Genomic DNA, 13219 nt, shown 5'->3' on the forward strand with positions numbered 1-13219 from the left:
CACGGGGCGGATCATTACTGATCCGCCCCGTGTAAAAGAGGCCTTAAAATCTATTGTAAACATTTAACAAATCACAAAAAAAAAAAGATATTTTGGGGCTCCAGCAGGCCCCAAGTTAGGGGTTAGGTCTGCCTCTTCTTTTTGGTCTGTGAGCTTCTATTTTTTGGTCCAACAGCGAGGTATGAGAGACAGGAGTGCTGGGCCAAACTGCACTCTTCATTGATTCATTTTGTAAACCAAACTGTTGGTGCTACAAAAATCCTACATAATAATAAAAGTAGTGGTTATATAAAAAGGCACTCCTTGGGTTTTGGGCTTTCTCTTAAAAAAAAAAAAACATTCAGGTTTCTGTAGGTGCCTCTAGGTTTCCACTTTTAAATTGTACTACCGATTTACCCAGCTGTAGAGGGTGTTTAAGTTACAATTCATTCATATAAATGTTACTAAGCTAAACAGTTTGTCTACCTTCAGTGATATCAGCTGCTTTCAGGAGGACCGGAATGATGGCTAATGACATTCCAGCACAGTAAAAAAAAATTTCACAGCCGAGTCTTTGCACCGTGCCAAGTAAGAAATGAAAGCAAACAATGTCCCAGGAGTGAATCCAACACCGCAAATATGTCCTGGGATTGCTGGCTGTGATACCCACCTGCTAGAACTGGCTGTAGCCTGCGATACCGTGTAGCAGCAAGTAATTCTGGAACAAGTAATCAGCTGTGTATAAAATTACATCACATTGCCTAATTATGGAACAAATATATATTTTCCATTTTATGACTCTTAGCCCCTGTACACACGGTCGGAGATTTCGACAACCAAATCTTGTGGATTTTGTCCGTCGGATTTTGTCCGGCGGATTGTGTCCGGCGGATTGTGTCCGAAACTGTTGCATACACACGGTCGGACAAAGTTGTCGAAAAATCCAATCGTTCAGAACGTGATGACGTAATTTCGTTACGATGGGACTACGTTCAGGCTAGTAGCCAATAGCTTTGATGTAGGAATTTGATCTGAGCATGTGTGGCACTTTGTCCAATCAAAATTCTCTACACATGATCGGAGTATGTCCGATCGAAACCAGTTGGTCGGAAAATATTTCAAACAAGTTGGAAAATTGGGTCCGACGGATATTCCGATGGAATCAGTCCGATGCATACCACAGACAGTCGGATTATCCGACAACACGGTCCGATAGGACACATTCCGACGGATTCTCCGACCGTGTGTACAAGGCTTTAATTCTGGAACTATGGACAAAATAAAAAGTGACACATAAGATGCAAGCTGTAGTTCTATTACCTGTTGATTCTGTCAGTAAGTCTGTTATTTTTCGACTTCCTTTAACATATCAAGCCGTCCAGTAAAAATGTCAGTTAAAGGGAGAGATTTACTATATAACACTGGCAGGGGCGTTTACAACGGTCAGCTTGTATTCATTTAGCTAAAGTGGTCATAAAGGCAATTTTTTTTTGTTTTGCCTTAAAGAGGAAGTAAACCCTGATGGGTTTACTTCATCTTTGATTCCCTGCAAAGGTAAAGCATAATGGACTACTATGCATCGCATAGTAGTCCATTATGTGTCACTTACCTGACACAGGAGCCAGCGAAGTCACTGCTGTCCCCTGTAGTCTGGAGCCTCCATTTTCTCGGTGGGTCTCGCTGCTCCGCCGCTGTCATTTGGCGAAGCGCGGCATATCGCTGTTGACAGTGGCGCGCTCAGTGCGCCTGTGCGCCGCTGTCTACAGCGCATATGCCGTAGACAGTGGTGCCTGTCTTTCAGCAAATATCTCCTAAACCGAATAGGTTTAGGAGATATTTCTTGGACCTACAGGTAAGCCTTAATCTAGGCTTACCTGTAGGTCAAAGTGGTTTGTAAGGGTTTACAACCACTTTAATGCATTCCCTGCATTAAAGTGATTGTAAACCACCACCTTGTAAAAAACAATCCATTCAATTTCACATATAAATGAAAGGGAAAACATTTGTGTATAGATTTGTTCAAAAATAAGCTTTGCTCAAATTGCACAACATATAAACACATGTAACAAAATGAATAAACCAAAGAAAGATGATCTAATAACTATGGATGTGCCAAAAGCCAATTTAGATCAAACCAGTGAGAAATCCAGTAACATAAATAATCCAATAAAAGCATTTGGTGGTGGTGTTAAGTCACAAGATCACTTTCCAAGGTGTTAGATAGTGGCAAAGATCCATCGGAATTACTGAGCGCTCTTATTGGATTATTTATGTTACTGGACTTATTCTCACTGGTTTGATCTAAATTGGCTAATGGCACATCCATAGTTATCAGATCATCTTTCTTTGGTTTAGGCTCCATGCACACTGGACCTCATAAACGGCAGTTTATTGGAGTTTGGGCGTTTTTTTTTTTAAAAGCCCATAAACTCCACTCTATGTTAGCCTATGTGTCCATGCACACATGGAAGTTTTTTAGCTTTAATGAGCAGTGGAGTTTATGGTCTTTTTTCTGAACGCCAAAAATTTGCGTTCAAAGTGCCGTTTTTCACCGCCAAAAAACGACAAATGCAGATAAACGCTCATAAACGCTTATAAACGCTTATGAACGCTCATAAACACGTGTTAATTAGTGTTCGGCATTCTATTTTTTCAATGCATTGTGGGAATTTGGAATGCACTGTGGGATTTTTGGAGTGTCCTGTGTGTATTTTTATTGAAAAACTCCCATAAACGCTAACGCTGTTAAAAACACGTTTTTTAACCAGCGTTTTCTGCCAGCAATCTGGCGTCCAGAAAAATCTTTTTTGAGCTTCAGTGTGCATGGAGCCTTATTCATTTTGTTATATGTGTTTATATGTTAGGCAATTTGGGCGCAGCTTATTTTTAAACAAGTTTTTAGCATTGTGTTAGTATCTCACTGAAAATCTGCTGCTGGGCCATGGTTTAGGATATTAGCGCAGTTATTTTATGTTTACATTAAAAAACATTATCAATACTTTTTTTCCCCCCTTTTTTTATAAGTGATCATATTCCCTCTGTTCTCATTTGCATAAAAGCTGGGGGGAGGAGAAGCAGCAGCAGACTGATCTTCCCAGTGAAAGGCTGTGCAGGGTCTGACCACTGAAGGAGAGCACACTGAATTCCTAGCATACCTAGAGAACTGACTACCCTGTGGTCTCCTGCTTAGCGTGGTCGGTTTTTAATAGGAAAGAAGAGGTACCAGCAGGAACACCAGGAATTTCAAATAAAGAAAGCAATACAAAGAGAACAGGATACTTTCTCTTACAAGTACATGGTACAGCAGGCACCACATATCAGGAATACAAAATGTTATGGAAACAAACACTTTCATTGGCAATCTTCTGGGACCTGTGACGTGTCCCAGAAGATTACACGGAGGGAGGAGGGAGAGGTGAACGTGCTTCCGGGGACGCAGAGCCCCGATAGGAAGTGGTAGCTGGACAGCTCTCAAAAAAGAGGATATCCGCTCCCCCCCCCCTCCAAAAAAAATGACATGTCAAATGTAGCATGTCAGGGGGTCACCTTCACTTAAAGCGGATGTTCCATTTTTGGGTGGAACTCCGCTTTAAAACATTTTTCTCAAAAGGAAAAAAAGCTTGATTTTTTGAGCTACTAAATAATGTTATGTAGCGGTGGGCTCCTGAAGAGCACACGCTATGTGTTTTTTAGAATTAAACTCTACCTAAACTGCAGTTAGGTTTGGGTATCAGTCTGACTGGACTGTGAAATGTTCAGCCTAGCCACAGGGGGCACTGTCTCTTCTGGCAGCATGGAACTAGGGTCTGGTCATGTGTTTAAATTACTCTCTCCCTTGGAGTCAGGTCAGTGGGAGTGGCCCTCCCACTGTGCCCTCTGGGAGAGGATATTTAAGATGCGGACATCGCGTGCTTCGGGGTTCCGGTCCAGTATAATGTGCTGACTACTTGGTCCTGGTTCTCCTGACCAGCCTTCAGGAAGGCTATGGCCTGGGGTGCGGATCCACCCGACTTTAACGCCTCGGGGCTGGCTAGCCCAAGGCGCGGAAACTAGAGGAGGATTCTGAGGTGGTTGGGTGCTGTCTCCGGTTCGGGAGAGACCCAGTGTACTTCAAGCATTCCAGGGGAGGACTCTTTAGAAGAACACCACTCATGGGTTGGTTTTCTTAACAAGAGCCTGGAAGGGCTGAAGTAACCGAGAGAATCCGATCTTGTGGATATCGCCAAGCAGGCTGAAAGATCCAGGCATCCTACAAGTGTTCTCAAGCTTAGTTTCCCTACGTGTTCTGCAACAACGTCTGTGACAAAGACTTTGTTCCTGAGTAAGCACCTTGTAGGCCTTGTGAGAGAGGGACTGTCCAACCTGAGTGCTCATTCAGCTGCGAATGGCTATTTTCTGGATGCAGTCAAAGTAAGCAAGTTCTTTAACGTTTTTGGACTTTGACATTGAGAGTACCTGAACTTCCTTTCCAACCCTCTGATCCCAAGTTAAAAGACTGTTCAATGGTTGAAGTTTACAAATAAAATCCATTCAAGTGGATCTATTGTCAGTCTCAAGTTACTGGGTAATCTACCACGGGACATCCCCTAGACGTGTCACAAGGAGAACGGAAGGTAACGGTAAGCCCAAAAATAACCAGCAGCTCCTTCGGGAGTTAGTGCTACAGATAGCTTAAATTAGACTTTCATTTATTAATCACTTATGTAAAGTCTATCTGACCATGCTGCTGTCCACGTGTGTCTAGGTTGCTCACCGATAGACACAGGGGAGAAGTGAGTGTAACCACCTGCACCGCAAGCTGGGTACAAAAAAAAAAGAAGAGAAAAAAAAACAAATGCAGCCACCACATCTAATGATTGGTAAGCGAAATTTAAGTTTTTGTTTTCGGTTTAATAACTTTAAAGTTGTTATAAAGTCTTTTTTTTTTTTTTTACAGTAGCTGCTTTTTTACCTCATTATGTCTGGTTATATGGTGGCATCTGTATGTGGCAGAGCCTCTAATAAGGCAAGGAACCAGGGAATGGAGAAGGCGGGACAAAAGAAATCAACAGTCCTGGAGGTGTTATGCCGCGTACACACGATCAAATTGTCCAGCGTACTTAGTCCGCCGGACCGCATTTCACCGGACAATCCGATCGTGTGTGGGCTTCAGCTGACTTTTTCAGCGGACTTGGGTTTCAGCGGACAATACGTTCGTGAGTATGCTATTCCGGCGGACTAAGAATGACGCATGCTCAGAAGCAAGTATGAAAAGGAAGCTATTGGCTACTGGCTGTTGAACTTCCTTTTTCTAGTCCTGTCGTACGTGCTGTACATCATCGCGCTAGCAATCGCCGGACTTTCCGTGCGTCCGTGTGTGGCCAAGTCCGTTTGGTAGAGAGTCAGCCGGACTATCCGCCGGATTGTTTGCCGGACTAAGTACTCCGGACAATTAGATCGTGTGCACATTAGTGCATTCGTTCTGAAGAACTTCAGTAGGCTCTACATCAAAGCCCAGTGTGGCATAGGAAGAGGTATGTATTTTATATTATATATATATATATATATATATATATATATATATATATATATATTACAAGTACAGCAGTAGTAATTTTAACTTAAAATTTTGTGACAAAGTGACTTTACTGCTTAGTTAAAGTGGTTGTAAACCCTTACAAACCACTTTGACCTACAGGTAAGCCTAGATTAGGGCTTACCTGTAGGTCCAAGAAAAATCTCCCAAACCTATACGGTTTAGGAGATATTTGCCCGAAGACAGGCACCGCTGTCTACGGTGCATGTGCCGTAGACAGAGGCGCGCAGGCGCACTGAGCTTGGCATCGTCGATGACGAAGATGCCGCGCAATGCCGCGCGTCTCGGCTCCTGTGCGCATGCGCGGGAGTGACGTCATCACTGCTCCGGCGAATCACAGCGCCGGAGCAGCGAGACCTACGGAGACCCACCAAGAAGATGGACGCTCGGAACTACAGGGGACAGCGGTGACTTCGCTGGCTCCTGTGTCAGGTAAGTGACACATAATGGGCTACTATTCGATGCATAGTAGTCCATTATGCTTTGCCTTTGCAGGGAATGAAAGAGGATGTAAACTCATCAGGGCTAACTTCCTCTTTAAGATAACCTTCTGGATACCGATTACTGTATGTCAATGTAAAATCGAAACTATATACTCCTACCATAAACCTAAAACATGCTTGTTATTCATTCTATGACTCCCTGCCTTATTACAGGACAGCAATATACCTAATTCATCATTATATATGGTCTTCAATATAGTGTAATATGTTGATGGTGCAATACAAGCAAGGTCTCCAGCCCTTTTCAGTTTGTGAGTACAGTTGTTTATATACTCACCACTGGATGAAGATAGATAGCATGTTGGTCTGAGGAATTCCTTTCCATACTACAAAGAAACACATACAAGAAGGATATGGAATATGATCAGACACTGGAAGCATAGTAAAGAAATTAAATTTTATATTCTGCTATACATTCCTTGCATACATATGTTTACATTTATTTTTATTTTATTTTTTAATATACTGTACATTTTTATTAAATAGTTTGCAAGGTTACATTCAAAAAGCCCATAGTCTGGATCACCTTGATCCCATATATCTCAACATTAGTGAAGCTTGAGAAGGACAATCCTTTCTAATATTTTGAAGACCAATATAAATATGTCTTATCACCTATTTAACAAAAACTTTTCCATTTCTTAAAGTATATGTTTAGACAAGACCTTTTTTTTAGTTTTGAATAGAGTGGGGAGAGGGTAAGACACTCCGGGGGTTATTTACTAAAGGAAAATCCACTTTGCACTGCAAGTGCACTTTCAAGTAAAGTCGCTGTAGATCCGAGGGGGACATACAAGGAAAATAAAAAACAGCATTTTAGCTTGCAAATGATTGGATGATAAAATCAGCAGAGCTTCCCCTCCTTTCAGATCTACCCCTTAGATTTTGAGCGACTGCACTTCCAAGTGCACTTGCAGTGCAAAGTGGATTTGCTTTTGGTAAATAACCCCCTCTGCTAAGCTTTCTATACTTGTTGAGTCCCCATTTCGAGATTTAAATTGGTAACCAGTGTAACTCAAACAAAGTGGGGGAAATTCAAAATTTCCCTAAAATAAGAGTTAAGGGGGAATCTTTCTATGGGGACACATGTTCCAAGGCCAACTCTCTCTCTCTCTCTCTGAAGAGGGACATTTTCTTAATTTTGGGGGATTTTCACTAACTTCTTCTTGCATCTCCATGACAGAAAGTAAAGGGAGATTTCACAGACTGAAGAAAAATAGAGAAAAAAATGGTAGGTGTTTTAACCCTTCCCTGATCTATCCAAAACTAAAAATAAAGTGTTCACTTTCCATAAGCAGTCAAAGTAATAGTCAAACAATGCAGCAGATCCTGAAAGATATCTGTTCCAGTGGCTGCCCATCCATATGGAATGCAGGGGCACTGCCCTCCTAATTTACATTGATGGCACCAGAGGCTCCAATTGGCTTAAAAAAGGGTGGGCTCGGGTCACAGAGCACTGCGCCCAAAACCCACCCACTTGTGTGACAAAAGCAAATTGATATTTGCTATTGTCTTGCTGATTCACCTCCCGGCCAATCAGGAAGCGGGTCCTGAGATCCGACTGGCCCAGAGGAGAAGCTTCCATCCTCCTTCCTCTCATCCATCTTGTTGCTGCATGTCATCCAGAGCACCTGACATTTTGGTCTGGCTCGGTTCCCTTGGTCTTCGGTCCCGCGTCCCCGTTGGCTTCCCTTCGTGATCGGCAGGCACACCGGACCCTTGGACTTAGTCCAGGGTGGTTGTACATCGTCCCGAATTCCACAGCATCACATCTCATCGGATACAGCTGTGTCCTTCACTTCAGGGGTAAGTGCAGGGCTGGTGGGCGGACGGACGAGCGAGGGATGTGGAGAGAACCAGCCGCCACGGATCTGTTCCTACCTTAACAATGCCCATGGTGTAATCCATCAATGGAATGCCAGTGAACAACCTGAACTTCAGGGTATGGGGCACATATACAGTATCTCACAAAAATGAGTACACCCCTCACATTTTTGTAAATATTTTATTATAACTTTTCATGTGACAAAACGGAAGAAATTACACTTTGCTACAATGTAAAGTAGTGAGTGTACAGCTTGTATAACAGTTTAAATTTTCTTTCCCCTCAAAATAACTCAGCATACAGCCATTAATATCTAAACCGCTGGCAACAAAAGTAAGTACACCCATAAGAGAAAATGTCCAAATTGGGCCCAAAGTGTTAATATTTTGTGTAGCCACCATTATTTTCCAGCACTGCCTTAACCCTCTCGGGCATGGAGTTCACCAGAGCTTCACAGGTTGTCACTGAGTCCTCCTCCACTCCTCCATGATGACATCACGTTTGAGGATGCCCCACAGATGCTCAATAGGGTTTAGGTCTGGAGACATGCTTTGCCAGTCCATCACCTTTACCCTCAGCTTCTTTAGCAAGGCAGTGGTTGTCTTGGAGGTGTGTTTGGGGTCATTATCATGTTGGAATACTGCCCTGTGGTCCAGCCCCCGAATGGAGGTGATCATGCTCTGCTTCAGCAAAAAAGCTAAAAGTAAGCTAATAAGAACCAAGCAGGTCCAAGATAGCTGAAAAGGGCTTCTGTAACCCCCAGGATAGTTTAAAGCAGATTATACCCTTAGAAAAATTAATCTATCCGATTGATTCCAATGCAATTTGCTGAAATGATTTTTGTTGAAATCTTAGTGAAATTAAAGAAATTAATCTAAAGGTGGGTACACGCGGATCAAAATTCTGCTGAATCAGACAAATTTTGATCTGTGAGAGGTCCTCCCTGTTTGACAGAGGTTGAATGGCACTGTTGGAAAACTTTCATTCGATCAGCCAATGCAGCTAATTAGCTGCAGCACTGATCATTGTATTTTGACAGTGGATGAGTCAAAGTGGTGTAGTGGTTAGCACTCTCGCCTAGCAGTAAAAACGGTCGCTGGTTCGCATTCCCAACCACGACACTACCTGCCTGGAGTTTGCATGTTCTCCCTGTGCCTGCATGGGTTTCCTCCGGGTACTCCGGTTTCCTCCCACACTCCAAAGACATGCAGGTAGGTTAATTGGCTTCTGTCCAAAATTGGCCATAGTATATGATTGGGGACCTTGGATTGTGAGCTCCTTGAGGGTAGGGATGGATGTGAGTGTACAATGTACAGGGATAGGGACAATTGTAGACACTCACTCAGGTTGGACTGGTGTCTTTATTCAACCTTACTAACTATGAAACTATGTATGAGTCCTCAGTGTCAGAATACAATAGGACAGTGGGAAGGATTCCTCGATTGTGTAGATGAGGGTATCCATTTGTCTTTTCATTCAGCCCACAGACTAAGCAGAAAAAAGTAAGAACGTATACCCAGCCTTAGTGTAAGGCCGTGTTCACATATGTGCGACCGCGCGTTCGTGGTCTGGTGCGTCCCTGTGCACCGGTTCAGGTGCAATTCAGGTCCAAATCTTTGGCTGAATTCGCACCTGAATAAGACACAAAGACCCACAAGACTCTTTTTTTTAATGCGGACCATGGCCGCCCCGGACCTCCATTGAGAGCCAGTCACAATCGCTTGTTATGTAAATTGAACCCAGCCTAAAACTTAGCCATAGTGACCAATCAGGGTTCATCTTTGTTATCATATACAGTATAGCTTCATGATTATTAAATGAATCAAGAAGTCCAATTGATCGCCATGAACAATTTTTGTGATGAACTTCTTTCTGCACCTTCTATAAATGCCAGTAATGTAACTGCTGTGATAATAAATTACTGGAATTGAAATTGGCAATAGCTGTATATCCAGTGGGATATTTAACCCTAATGAGATATTTAGATGGTAATAATTGCAAAAATGAATTAATGCTAGCCATCATTTAGGCATAAAGCATGACATTACAGAAAAGCTGCTCACCTGTCTTTATCTTCTCTGCTTTGTTATCTTTACTAGTGTAACATGGTTATGGCAAATCATACAGTATAAGAATAAAATTGATAAAATAAATAATTGCCCATATCTGGGCAGAAGCTTGACGTACAAGCAGCAGTCCATCACTGCTTACCAGTAGATTGTATAGGCTGTCTATAAAGACTAATAAAATTGCTTCCCCAGATGTTAACATTGGATAATATGAAAGTTAGTTCATAGCAGGTCCATTTGGAATACTAAAAGCAAGAATCAATACCATATGTGTTATCTTTCTTCATGCTTAAAAGACACAATGTTCAATATATAGAATAATAGGCAAATGACAAACATTACCCCAAAACAGATATGAACATGCAAACTATGATTCACAATTTAGCACACTGAATTGAACACAATTTAGCATTGTATAGCAAAGCACCTGCCGATTAATTATGTTCCTATAAGTTGCTAATTTACAGCATTTTAAATAAAATAAAAAGTGGAAAAAAAGTTGGAGCCTGTGCTTTGTATATTTGTATTCCTTTACTAATTATGGCACAATATAACTTAATTTCATTAAAGCAGCCTTTCTCAAACTTTTTACCCTGGAAGGACCCTTAAAATATTTTACAGGATCCCCTGTTAAATTATATAATGCCGTCCGTTTGCGGTATATTAGCACAATCACTAAATTGTAGAACATCTTATGTATAAGAATGAATAACATTACATACCTAGCAAATTTTAATACATAATTGGGTTGATTTATTAAACTGGAGAGTGCAAAATCTGGTGCAGCTGTGCATGGTAGCCAATCAGCTTTTAATTTCAGCTTGTTCAAATAAGACCCGGTTCACACAGAGGCGACTTGTCAGGCAACTTAGCCGCTTGACAAGTCGCGTTCCATTCTGTACCATGGAACCGTTCTAACAGGAGCGACTGTTATGCCGCATACACACGATCGGAATTCTCGTCAGAAGAATCTCTGATGGTTTTCCCGACGGAATTCAGGTCAAGCTGTCTTGCCTACACGCGGTCACACCAAATTCTGAGTTTAGAACGCGATGACGTACAAAACGTACGACGGAACTAGAAAAAGGAAGTTCAATAGCCAGTAGCCAATAGCTTCTGTCTCGTAGTTGAATCTGAGCATGCGTGATTTTTTGGAGTGTCGGAATTGCATACACACAATCGGAATTACCGATAGAAAGTTTTTCCGTCGGGAAAATTGAGAACATGCTATCAATTTTTGGCTGGCGGAAATTCAGAGAGCTAAATTCCGATGGAGCATACACGCGGTCACATTTTCCGATGAAAAGCTCTCATCTGTCTTTTTCTGTCCGGAATTCCGACCGTGTGTACGCGGCATTAGGTTCCTGTACTATTTTTGGGGTGACTTCAGGCGACTTGCATTGACTTATATACAGAAGTCATTTTGCAAGCCGCCGCTGAAGTCGTGTGCAGGTCGCCTCTGTGAGTCGCGCTGCAAGTCGTGTTGCCCCCGTGTGAACCCGGCTCTAAGCGTTGACAAAAACAAAAACTGGAAGCTGATTGGTTTCTATGCAGAATTGCACCAGATTTTCCACTCCCTAATTTTACTAAATCAATCCCAATGTTTACAACCTTCTTCACTAGACAAGAATATATGCAGCTATAATCTAGAAATGAAATGAATAATAATAACAGAAAAGAAATGCAGACAGCAAAAAAATGTGGCGTACCCTGATATTAGATGTCAGTGTAAATACGCTCTCTTGTATTGCTGGTTAGTATAGGAAGGAGATTCATTCAACATTGCTCATTGTTCAAGGAATCTCCTTGCATCCTCGAGAGGAACCCTGGTTGAGACATTCTGCAATAAAGTTGCAAAAAATAAAGTCATTCTCTGCAGCTATTACCTTTTGTACCACCACCCTCTCCCTTTAGAATGTAAGCTCTACGAGCCGGGCCCTCCTGTACCTTTTGTATTGTACTGCAATTGTGTTGTCCCCCCTATACATTGTAAAGCGCTGCGTAAACTGTTGGCGCTATATAAATCGATAATAATAATAATAAATAATAAAGTGATGTTAATATTACTAGCATATGTTCTAAGAAATAGTTGAAAAAGTTATAATGATTTAGATATAAATTCTGAACATTAGGCACATAATTGTTACCTTATAATATGTTATTGATAGAGGCTGGAATAGTGAATTTGAATGATGTCAAATGGTAAGAGCAAATCTCATATCTTTTCTAACATCAATCTGGAATGAAGAGCTTCAAAGGAGAAGAACACAATCCGAATCTTGTAGACGGAGACTGTGAAATGGACATTCACCTAGAAGACCTGATCCTGGAGAACACGCAACATGTTCCTGTCAATCAAAGGGTCCCCACGCTGGCAGTCAGTTCAAAAATTGTCACTATTTTTATCTCAACACATCCACCCTTGACAGAAAAAGACTTGTTTGCCCGGCCATTTCCCAGACAGAAATGAATTAGCTAGGCTGGCACTGACCTCGCTGTATTAGGGCGAGACTGGGGCAGAAATTTGAACTTATACTAGCTAGCACAGGTCTAATCAGGTTCAGGATAAAAAAACTTTGCTTGGTAAAGGTTACACTTGATATGAAACGGCACTTTGAATGCCCTATGTAATCTCACCTCTCAAATTTCTGACGTGAGAAAGAGGGACACATTTTAGCACAAAGTACAGCATGTGGGCTGAGGACATATTCTCGTCACACTCCTGTTATGCTGACCACGAAAAAGCAGTGTGCCAAAAATAATTGGTTAAATCCACAAATACAATTTTTTTTAACTGCCTCTTTTTTCTTTATACCTTCTTTTCAAAACATCAAGCACAATCATTTAGAGGAAGAATGAAAGATTTAGCATTTATCAAACAATTTATAAAAATGATAAGTAACATATTTTATGTTTTTTGTGTATTTTTATATTCATCAAACAAAAAAGGGGCAGAAGGACGTGAGAATTTCATTCCGTTTAAGGAACAAAAAGATTAAGAATTATGATGTAATAAGCATTATTTTTTAACAGTGCCATGGACAACCACCCAATATACCAATATATATATATATATATATATATATATATATATATATATATATATATATATATATATTTGTAGTCAGAGTCTTCACTTGGAAATGCGATAATCCTAACTACCAAGACCTGAGGTGTGCCTTGGCCTACCTGGTCAGTATGCCTAAAATAGGCCATACCCTGAATGAATAAGTATGAAATGTAAATGAAATGATGAAGTGTGGGGGAA

General features: G+C 41.4%; 1 protein-coding gene across 3 annotated transcripts in view; it reads right to left on the minus strand.

The window, feature by feature from the left end:
• Positions 1 to 12408, minus strand: part of ATP1B4 (ATPase Na+/K+ transporting family member beta 4) — a 104546-nt gene extending 92138 nt beyond the window's left edge. The window contains exons 1-3 of one of the 3 annotated variants that reach the window (XM_077477683.1): positions 12099 to 12408; positions 11661 to 11791; positions 6335 to 6383 (exon numbers count right to left, since the gene is read on the minus strand). In XM_077477683.1, coding sequence (XP_077333809.1) covers positions 6335 to 6382 — 48 coding nt within the window. In that variant the 5' untranslated portion in view covers position 6383; positions 11661 to 11791; positions 12099 to 12408. The remainder of the gene's footprint in view (positions 1 to 6334; positions 6384 to 11660; positions 11792 to 12098) is intronic. The other 2 variants (XM_077477601.1, XM_077477766.1) reach the window with 2 other exon arrangements.
• Positions 12409 to 13219: the final 811 nt, after the last annotated feature.

This window comes from Lithobates pipiens, unplaced genomic scaffold (assembly GCF_037356315.1).
Source record: "Lithobates pipiens isolate NorthernLeopardFrog02 unplaced genomic scaffold, aLitPip1_a1.2 Scaffold_1, whole genome shotgun sequence".
In the NCBI taxonomy this organism is placed as follows: Eukaryota; Metazoa; Chordata; class Amphibia; order Anura; family Ranidae; genus Lithobates; species Lithobates pipiens.